At 42.7% G+C, this 14,051-nt stretch overlaps 1 protein-coding gene across 1 annotated transcript; it reads left to right on the plus strand.

Moving 5' to 3' along the window:
* The first annotated feature begins 1,792 nt into the window (after positions 1 to 1,792).
* Positions 1,793 to 14,013, plus strand: LOC103513543 (proton-coupled amino acid transporter-like protein CG1139). Its single transcript, XM_026826712.1, has 7 exons — positions 1,793 to 1,951; positions 2,321 to 2,405; positions 2,687 to 2,891; positions 4,127 to 4,235; positions 4,605 to 4,861; positions 13,143 to 13,301; positions 13,844 to 14,013. The coding sequence occupies exons 1-7, from the start codon at positions 1,893 to 1,895 to the stop codon at positions 14,011 to 14,013; spliced, it is 1,044 nt and encodes a 347-aa protein (XP_026682513.1). The 5' UTR covers positions 1,793 to 1,892.
* Positions 14,014 to 14,051: the final 38 nt, after the last annotated feature.

Consider the following 14,051-nt stretch of genomic DNA (forward strand, 5'->3'; position numbering starts at 1 on the left):
AGAGGGAAGAGGTTTGATAGAGAAAACCGAAACAATGGAGGTATTATCGTCGAGAAAGTCGACGAGAAGGAAGACAGGATAGGAGAAAGTCAGCCGTTCCGAGAACGAATATTATCCGTTCAGGATAAAACAAGCAATCTAGCGCTTACAATGCAGACGCCCTACCTACCAAGCTAACTAGGCTGCCGAATTTCAATTGGGGTCGACATTATGCTGTTAAATCAAGTTCATCTGGCCACTCCCAAAGTTGAATACAACAGCCCCAGTTATATCAACACTGTATCACCAGTTGATTCCAGTGGATCGCAACAGTGCAGAAACTTTCACTCATAACATTCGCGATAGAAGTGTGAAGGTTACCCTCCCCCCTCTCCGTCTACTGGGAATGACTTTTAACTGGAACTACTGCGAATGTCGATAGAGAGGTATCAGATTTTTTTAATGAACAATCCGTTTTGACTATTATGAATTTGCGTACAGGCGTGAATTTAAGGATACTGTAGTGTAGACGACATGTTTGACCGGCAATATGAATGTTTGATATCAAATTATAGGTATTGTCTATCTAGGTAAAGGTAAGGTCATCAGCCACTCACTATCAGGATCAGGTAGACCTGACAGGTACGACTGAAAAGAGTGAAAAGGTCCGCCTGTCAGGTCTACCTGATCGTGTGTGGCTGGCATAAGGTAGGTATCTCTTGTAAGGAGTATACATATTATTTCTCTTGTAAGGAGTATACATATTATTTATCTTGTAAGGAGTACCCCCTATATTATTTCTAGTAAATCACTTTTCGGATTATGGGGGCATTTTTCCCCCACATTTTGAGTACTAGTAAAGCTTGGCACAACCGGGGCTACAACACCTTCCCTTTCTGGAATTAGACCCTGAGGGCCTGACTCTACAAGTGTCTTCTGTTGGTATTTGGCTCAGGCTCAAAATTTGCATTCAGCCACTTCAAAAAATAACGTAGGGTACCTACCTTGATGTCAGTCAAAATTAATATTGATATTGACTTAAAGAATTCTTTTATTTGACGGATAGGTAGGTAGGTAGGTACTTAGGTACCTACCTATTGTGGTGTGATCGAGGTTGAACTTTGAAGTGTTTTTTACGAGTACTCATACTTACCAACTTACCTACACTTACAGGTATGGGAGTAGTTATGTAATATGTATACTTTTTGACTAGGCTTATGAACTATGTAGATTTTATTGATGTAGGCAGAAGAATTTACAATAGTTGTAGGTACTTATTTTCCTTTCGGAATTCCCCCTCTTCTGAAGCTCCCCTCTCTTGGCGTGGTAGCGCCTGTACTAACATAGGAAATCCAATTTATGTTTGATACAAATTTCTTGACCCCGCCGGGAATCGAACCCGGGTCTCCCGCGTGCAAGGCGAGTGCAGTGACCACTACGCCATGGGAGCTGACAAATGGCTCAAGTTCATGTGAGGACGAGGGTAGCTTGTCGCCGAACGGAGGGGAGAATCCCCGAGTCTCAAGACCTTAACAGTTATAGAGCGACGTTGAACCTTTATCAAACAAATATTGTGGTCAAGCTTGACTTATAGATGAATCAGTAAGGTTATTAAAAGGTATTTTACTTCTTTCAGTTGCGAATTCAGCATCACATTTGCAAGAAACAAGGGAAACCCCAAATCGAATACTCAGAGGCAATGCAAATTGCCGTCACAAATGGCCCGGATTGTTTGAAATGGTTGTCCAGGCCATGCGACGTTGAACCTTTATCAAACAAATATTTTGGTCAAGCTTGAGACTACTATTAGATGAAATAGATATGTTATTAAGCCATTTTATTTTTTTCAGTTGCGAATTCAGCATCACATTTGCAAGAAGCAAGGGAAACCCCAAATCGAATACTCAGAGGCAATGCAAATTGCCGTCACAAATGGCCCGGATTGTTTGAAATGGTTGTCCCGGCCATCACCGTAAGTAAGTTTCTCCAAGTTATGTGCCTTCTAATAAACGTCTCAGGTACCTAGCTTCTCGCTATTATAAAGCTGTGTCCCCACATAGTCGACACCGTCCATCGACGAGGTGAAGAGGTGAATCTTGTGTGTTATCGAGGCAGTGTACGGTTTCAGTCGACGTCGATCGACAGCGTCGACTATGTGAGGACATACCTTAAGGAAAATCTGACTGAAAAACTTGTTTTTAAGCTCCATCCCTTTTCCTAGCTTCCTCTCAGTTCTCAAGATTAAAAAAAAAAAAAAAATGAAGAAGGTGTCATCTACCTAGCTACCTAGATATGAGAAAAGGTTGATTAGTTATGTAATAAATTTTGCTTTTGGTTTTAGATACCTGGTCGACTTTTTCGTCAGTGCATACCAACTTGGGATTTGCTGTGCGTATATTGGATTCATAGCGGGGACTGCTAGACAGGTGAGTTCTCAGTTTTCCACTATCTTTGGCCTGCCACTCAACATCAGGTAGATCGGACAACAGGTCTACCTGATAGTGGGTGTGCTCATCAGGTGTCAGGTGTACCTGTCAGGTCTACCTGATAGTGAATGGCACATCAGGTAGACCTGACGACAGGTAGATCGGACAACAGGTCTACCTGATAGTGGGTGTGCTCATCAGGTGTCAGGTGTACCTGTCAGGTCTACCTGATAGTGAATGGCTGGCCTTATTGACGTTTCCCAATATTTTCACCATTCCAGATCGCAGATTTCCACTGGAATCTCGACTGGGACATCCGAATCTGGATGCTGATTGTCGGATTGATCATTTGTCCTCTCAACCAAATTCGGAACCTCCACTACCTCTCCCCCTTGTCCGCCATCGGCGACTTTCTTCTCATGGGAGGAATGGCCATCATTTACTATTTCATTTTCCAACATGGCGTCCCATCGTTCGAAGGTGTAGGTAAACCTAAATCAATCTCTAAAACAAGGTAAGTTTTGTACCTCTGTAGGTAGATCCACCTACTGAAATACCTACAAAATACCATTTACCTAACTGCCTACTTGCCATAATATATGCATAGAGTAGGGTCATCCAAGACTCCCTAATACAGAATTCACAGAATTGTCAATTGTGACTTTAATTGTTGTGGGAATTCACATGCATACCTAATGTCCAATTTACAACAATTAATTCAAGTGTAAATGTAAATGCAGTTTCTTTGTGTTATTATGTCACAACTTTGGTGCTCACTGCAGCATTGTAGGATTTTCCCAATATCTCAACACATGCATAATGTCCAATTTACAACAATTAATTCAAGTGTAAATGTATCCTTACGTAAATAAACAAGAGATAGTTTTTCGTAATCTAATACAAGATATACCTATACCTAGGTAGGTAAGTAAATCTAATATATAAATAGAAAGTAAAAATGAATGTGTGTGTGTGTGTGTGTGTGTGTGTGTGTGTGTGTCGCTATGCGAATTTATATGTCGTAGCTACTCATTTTCCTCACGAGGCTGAGTGGGCCCCGCAACAGCCAGTCACGGAATCAATCATTTGCATGATACAGATTTTTTGACCCCGCCGGGAATCGAACCCGGGTCTCCCGCGTGCAAGGCGGGCGCAGTGACCACTACGCCATGGGAGCTGAATTCAAGTGTAAATGTAACCAAGAGATAGTTTTTCGTGATCGAATACAAGATATATACCTAGGTAAGTAAATAAAAAATAATAAAATCGTCCGTACTTTTATCATTTACTGTTTATTTTATTTCCTTCTTCTTTTTCTTCGCCTTTTCCCGTGTACAGACGGGGTCGGCGTTTTTCGTCAGCCTCTCAATCAGCTCTAACTAGGGTGATTGCCCTACTGTTTATTTTATTTCCTTCTTCTTTTTCTTCGCATTTTCCCGTGTACAGACGGGGTCGGCGTTTTTCGTCAGCCTCTCAATCAGCTCTAACTAGGGTGATTGCTTTGGGCTGACACTTGTTTTTGGCTACTTTGGCTGTTTATTTTATTTTCTGTATAGGAAATTACGTACCTACTGCATACGAGTAACTACTAGGTAAGTATAGGTACGTACTCGTACTATAAGTACCTACCCATGAGTACTGTCTGAATACTTACTACTGCATACGAGTAACTACTAGGTAAGTATAGGTACGTACTCGTACTATAAGTACCTACCCATGAGTACTGTCTGAATACTTAGCTGCCTATCTGTTCACGGGATTCTGGGGTTATATCAAATGGGGAGACGCTACACAAGCCACCATCACGTGGAATTTGCCCACTTCTAATGCGTAAGTTTCGTTTAATATGCTCTTAGGTACCGTAAACTCATAAACCTTGAGCCACTCAACTTGATTCGTGAGATACATGCTGTTTGATTCCCCCTCCCCAAGATGATTGATAGAGGGAACTGCAACTGCTATGGTCTTATCGTCCCGAAATCGAAGAGAGAAAGAAGACAGGATAGGAGAAAGCCAGCCCTTCCGAAAACGAACATTATCCGTTCAGGACGAAATATGCCCCGGGCGTGAATCGAACCCGCGGCCTAGCGATTACAAGGCAGACGCACTACCAACCAAGCTAACTAGGTTGGCTCTTCAAGGTCAAAGGTCCATTAAATCTACTTGAATTTACTACTTTATACTTCCCTCTCTCCGCAGATTGACCGAATCTATCAAGATCATTTTCGCGTTCCTCATTCTCTTCTCCTATCCACTTCAATGTTTCGTCCCCATCGAGATCCTATGGCAGAACTACATCAAACCTCACCTGGGTAAATCCACACCCCAACATCAATGTTTCGTCCCCATCGAGATCCTATGGCAGAACTACATCAAACCTCACCTGGGTAAATCCACACCCCAACAGGAGAAGCTGTATTCTACACTACTGAGGACAGTGGTCTTATGGGGGACAGGTAGGTTGATATTATCATCAGACTCATGTTATAAAGGTTACAAGGCAGACGCGCTACCTTCTAAAATCTAAGCTAACTAGAGGCTAGCCATTAGGTTTAAGAGTTTCAAGGTTATCATCTGAAAGTCATAATGAAGATGGAGCTCATTTTTTCGAGGGGTTTGAATTTGATGTGACTAGAGACTAGAGGATACCTAACTCCTAAAGTTTTTAGTGACGAGAGTTTTATCTTGCATCATTTGGCTACAAACTACCAGCCTCCTAGTAGTTTCCCCGATGAACACCCATCTGGATACCTACCACACACTACAGGAGCAACGTTGCATAACTTCAGTGCCGCTCAACGTTCACCGCCGCTGACTTTTTCATACTCTATGTAGGTTTTTTTTTTTTTTTTTTTTTTTTTTTTTGGAGGTAGGTAGCGCCTTGACCACTACACCACCGAGGTAGGTAGCGCCTTGACCACTACACCACCGAGGTAGGTAGCGCCTTGACCACTACACCACCGAGGTAGGTAGCGCCTTGACCACTACACCACCGAGGTAGGTAGCGCCTTGACCACTACACCACCGAGGTAGGTAGCGCCTTGACCACTACACCACCGAGGTAGGTAGCGCCTTGACCACTACACCACCGAGGTAGGTAGCGCCTTGACCACTACACCACCGAGGTAGGTAGCGCCTTGACCACTACACCACCGAGGTAGGTAGCGCCTTGACCACTACACCACCGAGGTAGGTAGCGCCTTGACCACTACACCACCGAGGTAGGTAGCGCCTTGACCACTACACCACCGAGGTAGGTATTCCATACCTCGGCTGGGATTGAACCCACGCCCTCCTGTTTACCAGGCGAGCGCCTTGACCACTACACCACCGAGGTAGGTAGCGCCTTGACCACTACACCACCGAGGTAGGTAGCGCCTTGACCACTACACCACCGAGGTAGGTAGCGCCTTGACCACTACACCACCGAGGTAGGTAGCGCCTTGACCACTACACCACCGAGGTAGGTAGCGCCTTGACCACTACACCACCGAGGTAGGTAGCGCCTTGACCACTACACCACCGAGGTAGGTAGCGCCTTGACCACTACACCACCGAGGTAGGTAGCGCCTTGACCACTACACCACCGAGGTAGGTAGCGCCTTGACCACTACACCACCGAGGTAGGTAGCGCCTTGACCACTACACCACCGAGGTAGGTATTCCATACCTCGGCTGGGATTGAACCCACGCCCTCCTGTTTACCAGGCGAGCGCCTTGACCACTACACCACCGAGGTAGGTATTCCATACCTCGGCTGGGATTGAACCCACGCCCTCCTGTTTACCAGTCGAGCGCCTTGACCACTACACCACCGAGGTAGGTTCACGCCAAGGTTGTATATTTTGTCCTGAAAAGACTGGGTTTGGTCTCGGAACGTCTGGATTCTCTCGAAACGGCTGGATGGTGAACATAATTTGATTTGCACATTGCATATCTACACAAAATTAGCAGGCGTTCATACAAATTGGATTACCCGACCTGGTTGAGAATGTTGAGATTACAAGAGTTGGACAGCAGAGCTAGCGGGCAGCGATAAATCCGAAATAATAGGACAGTAATTTTCTCCGCGCCCGGAATTCGAACTCAGCTCCTTCGGAATACTGCGGATTGAATGCTCATAGGTATCCGTATGTTGACACCCTGTAGGTAAAAAAAAGAAGAAGAAGAAAAAAAAAAACAATTCGCATGTCATCATCATCAAACGTTGAAATGAAATGTCGAAAATTCAAAGCTATCCGTATCCGTATCTATTTTAAGATCCAATGATGTTCCAATATATTGATGAGATGTCAAGTTCGAACGATTGTTTGAACGGCTATTTTTTTTTTTTTTTTTTTTTTTTTTTTTTTTTTTTTTTTTGGCTATTCCCCCTCAAGTTCATGTGAGGACGAGGGTAGCTTGTCGCCGAACGGAGGGGAGAACCCCCGAGTCTCAAGACCTTAACAGTTATACAGAGTGTTTCAAAAGTCCGGGGACCCCTGAATATTTTTTGAACGGCTAAAGATGGGAAGCTGAAATTTAGTTGACGGCCATTTCACCTGTGTCAGTGTCAGTCGAAACGTGTACGCCGTGTTGTGTTTCCGTGTGTGAGAATAAACTGCCGGCCGCGCTAGGTCGTGGGTTTGATTCTCGTCCTAAAAAGATAGGTTTCCTTCTCTTGGAACTTGGAAGGGTCTATTATTGAAGAGGATGATTGAAAGTTGTGTAGGTAGGTAGGTACCTACATGCCTTTTGGTCTCCAGGGTATTATACATATGGGTATAGCATCAAAATCATGAAAATAAATAGGTAATTGTTATTTCGCGCATAAAATGAACCACTATTCGCCCTTTTTCAAGTGAAAATTTAGTGTAAAATACAGTGTCGGGTAGCTGATTCTTGTGATTTCTCGCCAACTTTCCCTTGCACGGTTGTTGCACCTATACAATGGCCACCGAAAAGGTAAATGAAGAGCTTTAAATTCTCAAATAAATGATAAAATTTCATGCCTCGGCTCGGATCGAACTTGCGTCCTGTTTACCAGACGAGTCGACCACTAAGTAGTATCTATCCATACCTACTACACACAACCTAGGCAGGTTTAGAACTTACAACTTCTTAGAACTTACCTATAGTACAATCTCATTCCTTGCACTTATTCACTTACCTACATCAACAAAATCATCAATCTTGTCAATACAAGGATAAATGGCAACAAACTAATCACAACTCTGATCTCTCTCATCTAGTACCTACCAGTGGCGTGTGATGTGTGATCCATTGATAGGGAAGCACCACTTTCCTTCCTCTCAAAGGGATCTCCCCTCAACTCCCATACTTGCCATCACTAATGTAAGCCACTCACGTGCAGACTATCTCACAGACTTGAGTCCTATGTCTGTCAGTCGGTCTGAAAGCTTTTCCCCCTTCAATCGTTAAGATGGTCTGATGGATCCAGTTCTGTGAGACTGCGGTCTGTCACACGGTCTGAGCGGAAGTGGCGGGTACCTATAATGTACCGAAAAAAGGTAGCACATCTAGCACAAAACAGATAGGTACCTATTAGGAATATTCCTACCATATTTCAGCTTTCTAGTAAATGGATCTTGCTTTTGTATTAAGCTAATACCTATTACAAATCTCACTCCACGCCACTGGCTCAGAGCTCAACCTTGCTGTACCAGTGACTGTTTTCATTGCAAGTCATTGCTCTCTTGAGAAGATACAGTAAATACCTCTCAATGTAACACACACACAAAGTTCATGCCGATATCAGGGGAGGAGGGAGGGGGGTCTGTTGCAGAAATGTGCATATTGCACATCTGGACTGCAAAAATCTGCGCTCCTGAAAGAAACTCTAAAGGGGGGGGGAAAGAGAGAGAGAGAGAAAGGGGATAACGGGAGGGAGGAGGAGGACTTTTGAAAGAGGGAAGAGGTTTGATAGAGAAAACCGAAACAATGGAGGTATTATCGTCGAGAAAGTCGACGAGAAGGAAGACAGGATAGGAGAAAGTCAGCCGTTCCGAGAACGAATATTATCCGTTCAGGATAAAACAAGCAATCTAGCGCTTACAATGCAGACGCCCTACCTACCAAGCTAACTAGGCTGCCGAATTTCAATTGGGGTCGACATTATGCTGTGAAATCAAGTTCATTTGGCCACTCCCAAAGTTGAATACAACAGCCCCAGTTATATCAACACTCTATCACCAGTTGATTCCAGTGGATCGCAACAGTGCAGAAACTTTCACTCATAACATTCGCGATAGAACTGTGAAGGTTACCCTCCCCCCTCTCCGTCTACTGGGAATGACTTTTAATTGGAACTACTGCGAACGTCGATAGAGAGGTATCAGATTTTTTTTTTTCTTTTTTTTTTTTAATGAACAATCCGTTTTGACTATTATGAATTTGCGTACAGGCGTGGATTTAAGGATACTGTAGACGACATGTTTGACCGGCAATATGAATGTTTGATATCAAATTATAGGTATTGTCTATCTAGGTAAAGGTAAGGTCATCAGCCACTCACTATCAGGATCAGGTAGACCTGACAGGTACGACTGAAAAGAGGGAAAAGGTCCGCCTGTCAGGTCTACCTGATCGTGTGTGGCTGGCATAAGGTAGGTATCTCTTGTAAGGAGTATATATATTATTTCTCTTGTAAGGAGTACCTACCCCCTATATTATTTCTAGTAAATCACTTTTCGGACTATGGGGGCATTTTATCCCCCCATTTTGAGTACTAGTAAATCTTGGTACAACGGGGGCTACAACACCTTCCCTTTCTGGAATTAGACGCTGAGGGCCTGACTCTACAAGTGTCTTCTGTTGGTATTTGGCTCAGGCTCAAAATTTGCATTCAGCCACTTCAAAAAATAACGTAGGGTACCTACCTTGATGTCAGTCAAAACTAATATTGATATTGACTTGAAGAATTCTTTTATTTGACGGGTAGGTAGGTAGGTAGGTACCTACCTATTGTGTTGTGATCGAAGTTGAACTTTGAAGTGTTTTTTACGAGTACTCCCTACACTTACAGGTATGGGAGTAGTTATGTATACTTTTTGACTAGGCTTATGAACTATGTAGATTTTATTGATGTAGGCAGAAGAATTGCATCCCATTATACTCACCTAATTTACAATAGTTGTAGGTACCTATTTTCCTTTCGGAATTCCCCCTCTTCTGAAGCTCCCCTCTCTTGGCGTGGTAGCGCCTGTACTAACATAGGAAATCCAATTTATGTGCTTATTTGAGGGGCCAAGACGTAAAACGGACTAACCCACACTAACTTCATTTTGAGACAATTGGAGTCAAAGTATAGGAGTGGCACTTGAGTGTACAGAGGTCTTGTGATTATGATTTTTGGTATACAAGATACAAGTAACTACAGCTGATATCGTTATAATTCATCTACCAGTGCCCTAAATCACCAAAGTATGGAAAAGTATTTACAATTCCATATTTCGATATTTATTTATTTTTTTATTTTATTTTTACACAATTTAGCTACATGGGCCATTTGCGGCAAATAAATAAGGTGACCTAGAGTTCTTTTAGGAAGTTGTTCCTCTTTAGGAAACGCATCAGGACATCAATGGAATAGTAACTACAGCTGATAGAAATCGCATGGTCGCACGACTTTTTCTCGTGTCGCGCGACACGTTTCCACTATACGACTTTTTTCGCGCGACTCTGTCGTGCGACAAAAGTCGCGTTGGTGAAAACGCACCTTTATAATTCATCTACCAGCAGATAGAGGGCGTTTCGGGCTGTGGGTTAGTCCAAAAAACTGAAAATTTTCAAAAATGTGTGGGTTAGTCCGGTTAATCTCTTGGCCCCGCATTCATTGTTTGAAGTGCTATTAGGTCTTGTGTCTTCTGTCCTCTAACGGCTCTAACCAAACTCATAACATCTTCCCTGACTGGCAGAGTCGCCAGACTTTTTTCATTGATTAATTTGGCTTCTTATGGGTTAGACTTTGATGGCTTCCATAGATTAGGTGTATGTAGGTACCTGTACATGTAACAATTTTGGATTTTGGCAACTGTTTCACATTTCGTAGCTAATATGGTAATATGTATGCCATGATAACCTTGAGGGGCATCAGGACAACGTATTAAATCCGAGTCCGATAAGTATTTCCCCATCCGTGGCACAAGCTCTGCTTATACGGATGGGTATACCATTTATAAGAAAAATGTATGTTCTGAGTTTTTTTCTTTTTTTTTTGTCGATCAAATATAAATGGAAATTTGTAAAAAAAAAAAAAAAAAAAAAATTAATTACCTAACAACCTAACTATACCTACTACCTACACATATTGGTAGTGATAGAAGTCCGTACTTAACACACTCCAGTAACAAAAAGTTGTGTAGAATGCTAATGGTAGATACCTACCTACTTGAAAGTTCTAATATCTTCACAAGCCAAATATGGAAATTCTGGGCAACTTTGAGTATTTGGTAGCAGGTATCTAGGTGCCTTGTAGTTATCACAATCATAAGCCAGCGGCAATAACTCATTGAATACAACAGTTTCCAATGGATTACTGAAGTTAAGCAACGTTGCGCGTGGTTAGTATCCGCATGGGGGGACTATATGGGAAATCACGCACTGCTGGCTTTGCCCAGCCCCACTCGAGCTGGCTGAGGGTAATGTAGGTGGCTTGTCGCCCCCGTCATCAAAGACCTTAACAGTTGTGCAGGGACGTTAAAGTCTTTATCAAGTTGGAATTTGTTGTATCTAAATATTCTAAATAGTAGTCTCAGGCCGGCCACTCACTATCAGGTACACCTGACAGACGGACCTTTTCAGCAGTACCTGTCAAGTCTACCTGATAGTGGGTGGCGCCTCCGGCATTAAGGCGATCTCGATCTACCGTGGTGGAGACGCTGATTTACACATTGATACCTAATACCTACCTACCTAGGTATTATCTGATACAACATACCTAAAACATACCTAATACATACCAATATTTTATACTAAAGAGATCTATAGGGCACTGCTCGCATAGATAAGGTTCACATAAGCAACCGGTTTTTAGAATTAATAACTTCATTGTTACCTACTAATTTTATTACACAATGGTAGATATTATCGCAAACTAAAAGTTAGTAGGTGGAACTGGTTCCATTAAAGTCCAGAGTTCTTTGTAGATTCACCTCTGTTAGGCTAGCCATTCACTATCAGGTAGACCTGACAGGTACGGCTGATCAGTTCACCTGACACGTGATGGGCACACACACTATTCAGGTAGACCTGACAGGTACGGCTGAAAGGGTCCGAATGTTAGGTCTACCTAATACCTGATGAGTACACAGTACACACACTATCAGGTAAAACTGACTCTATCAGGTAGACATGACACCTGATCAAGTCTACCTGATAGTGAGTGGCTGGCCTTATACATACGAGTATAGGTAGTCGGGTTTTGAAGTTACCTTGGAGGTCCGAAAGTTGACCAGGAAATTTCGTTGTCATATTTCCTTTGTTCTCTGGATGCATAGTCGTCGAATTGAAAACTTATTTCTTTCGTTCCCTTTTCGTCCAAAAATGACCCCACCCCAGAGTGACCGCCTAAACTTTAGGATAGTTAGGACATATTTACAGACATGTTTTTGGGCTAGAGAAAATTTCTTCAGAAAATTTCGCTCTGGGCAGGATTTCGCTCTGGGCAGACGTAACTTGTGTGATAAGCTGATAAATACCCAACTATTAGCTACGTAGTTTCCTACTAAGAAAACAAAACCACTAGGTGGCCTATTTACAATAATATTACCTATGGTGATATTGGAGATCCATTACGCAGGGCCTAAACTTCTACGCAGCGCAAAATTTCCGGCTCCATCTCGGATTTAGGCCATCTAATAGGTACCTAAAATTCACCCATCATGGTAGCAGGTACATAGGTATATCACACAATAAAATATTCAAGTTCTCAGAAATACTAGGGACGGAAGTAGATAGAGGGACGGAAGTAGATAGAGTTACGGACTACCGATATCCTAAAATTTCATGCCAAGATTGCCAAGTCGGAAAGCGAAGACATCAAAATCCTCGCGTCGTGTAGGGGATATTCCGAACGGACCGTACAATCAACGCAACAGTCGCCGCGGTCGCGAGACCGATGTACACGACGCGATTGTCTTGTGACTGACTATTGATCAGTGCACCTGCACAGTGCTTCTTATTATTGAACATTGAACAATGTCCGATTGAAGCAATCGACATTCTTTCATACAATACATTGTATAAATAGTTAAATACCACATTTTCAAAATTATCAGTACCTATAAAGGTATGTCCACACATAGTCGACAGGACGTCAATTGATGTCGACTGAACCTCCACACTGCCTCGACAATATAGAGTTATCTCGTCGATCGATCGACGGCCGGTCGACTATGTTTGGACACACCTTTACGATGTTCTTTCTGCCTCAACTGTTATATAAAAGCCCATGATAGAAGACAAGGCCCTGCAATCGGGAATTATTCAGGAGCATTCAATTATTCGGGAGTTTCAATTATTCGGGAGTTTCAATTATTCGGGAGTTTCAATTATTCGGGAGTTTCAATCGGGAATTTCAATTATTCGGGAGCTTTGCTCCAGTAATATTGTGTCCAAACCTGAATAATCCAAACCATTTATTCAGGAGCAAAGCTCCATTTATTCAGAGCTTTGCTCCTGAATAAATGGCTCCTGAATAAATGGTTTAGATTATTCAGGTACAAACCATTTCTTCAGGAGCTAACACCCTATGTCGAAATAGTTTGGATTGGTTCTGCTGCAACGCGTTTCTAAGGATAGACAACTGTTTGCCACAGCATCCAGTTGCCTGCCTCGGGCAGAACCAGTTCCAGGTATTTGTCCTCGATGACCTTGACCGTGGCTCTTTTGTTGCAAGCCTCATTTCTGATTATCATTATTCTTTTTTCTCATCTAAGTACCTAGTTGTAAAAATAGCGAACCTCGCGTTACGTTGAGCAGAATGGCAAGGTGGCTCTGTAGCTTCGCAATGGCGTAGGTAACCTCATTGAAGAGTAAAAAAAAAATGTATCTTCAAATAGGTAAAGTGAAGAAACCATTAAATTGAGATCATATCAAATTTGGTGAGATCCTCTTCTGAATAATGGTTCTTGCTTATCATATTATCATCAGAGATGTGCAAAATGCTTTTGAAAACCAATTTGAAATGCAAAATGTAAAATGCCTCTAGAAAACCAATTTGAAATGCAAAAGTTCCGTCTTCGGTAATCTTCCCATAAAGGCAAAAGGAGTGTTTTATTATTTTCATGTCTTGTTCTTTGATCTTCTTATACAATATCCCTCCCTTAGATAGAAGGCCAGAAGGTGAGCACTTGACAAGCCTCAGACATTAACATGAAACATTGACGAACCTGGGTGGGTATTTGACAGAACAAATTTCAATGTTCCCCTCAAAAAAGATCAGTCTGGTGCTGATCTTAAAGAAACAGGGAAAGATTTAAAGATACACAAACAAGGCTGCCACTCTCCGACCGCCACGGCCTTGGCGGGCAAACTAGAATTTCCGCCTCATACGTTCTGGCGGTGTGGCGGTCTAACAGACCTAGATCTATCCGAAATCGACAGTTGAAGAGTGAGTGGACGGCCCAAGTATGTCCCGTTATCGCG

The sequence above is a fragment of the Diaphorina citri genome, unplaced genomic scaffold, assembly GCF_000475195.1.
Source record: "Diaphorina citri unplaced genomic scaffold, Diaci psyllid genome assembly version 1.1 scaffold983, whole genome shotgun sequence".
NCBI classification, from domain to species: domain Eukaryota; kingdom Metazoa; phylum Arthropoda; class Insecta; order Hemiptera; family Psyllidae; genus Diaphorina; species Diaphorina citri.

Coding starts and splice junctions, on each gene's coding strand:
- LOC103513543 (XM_026826712.1), top strand. CDS start 1,893: ATGCAAATTGCCGTCACAAATGGCCCGGATTGTTTGAAATGGTTGTCC. Junction 4,862..13,142: donor AGTGGTCTTATGGGGGACAG/GTAGGTTGATAT, acceptor CCATTTCTTCAG/GAGCTAACACCCTATGTCGA. Junction 13,302..13,843: donor CCGTGGCTCTTTTGTTGCAA/GCCTCATTTCTG, acceptor CCCTCAAAAAAG/ATCAGTCTGGTGCTGATCTT.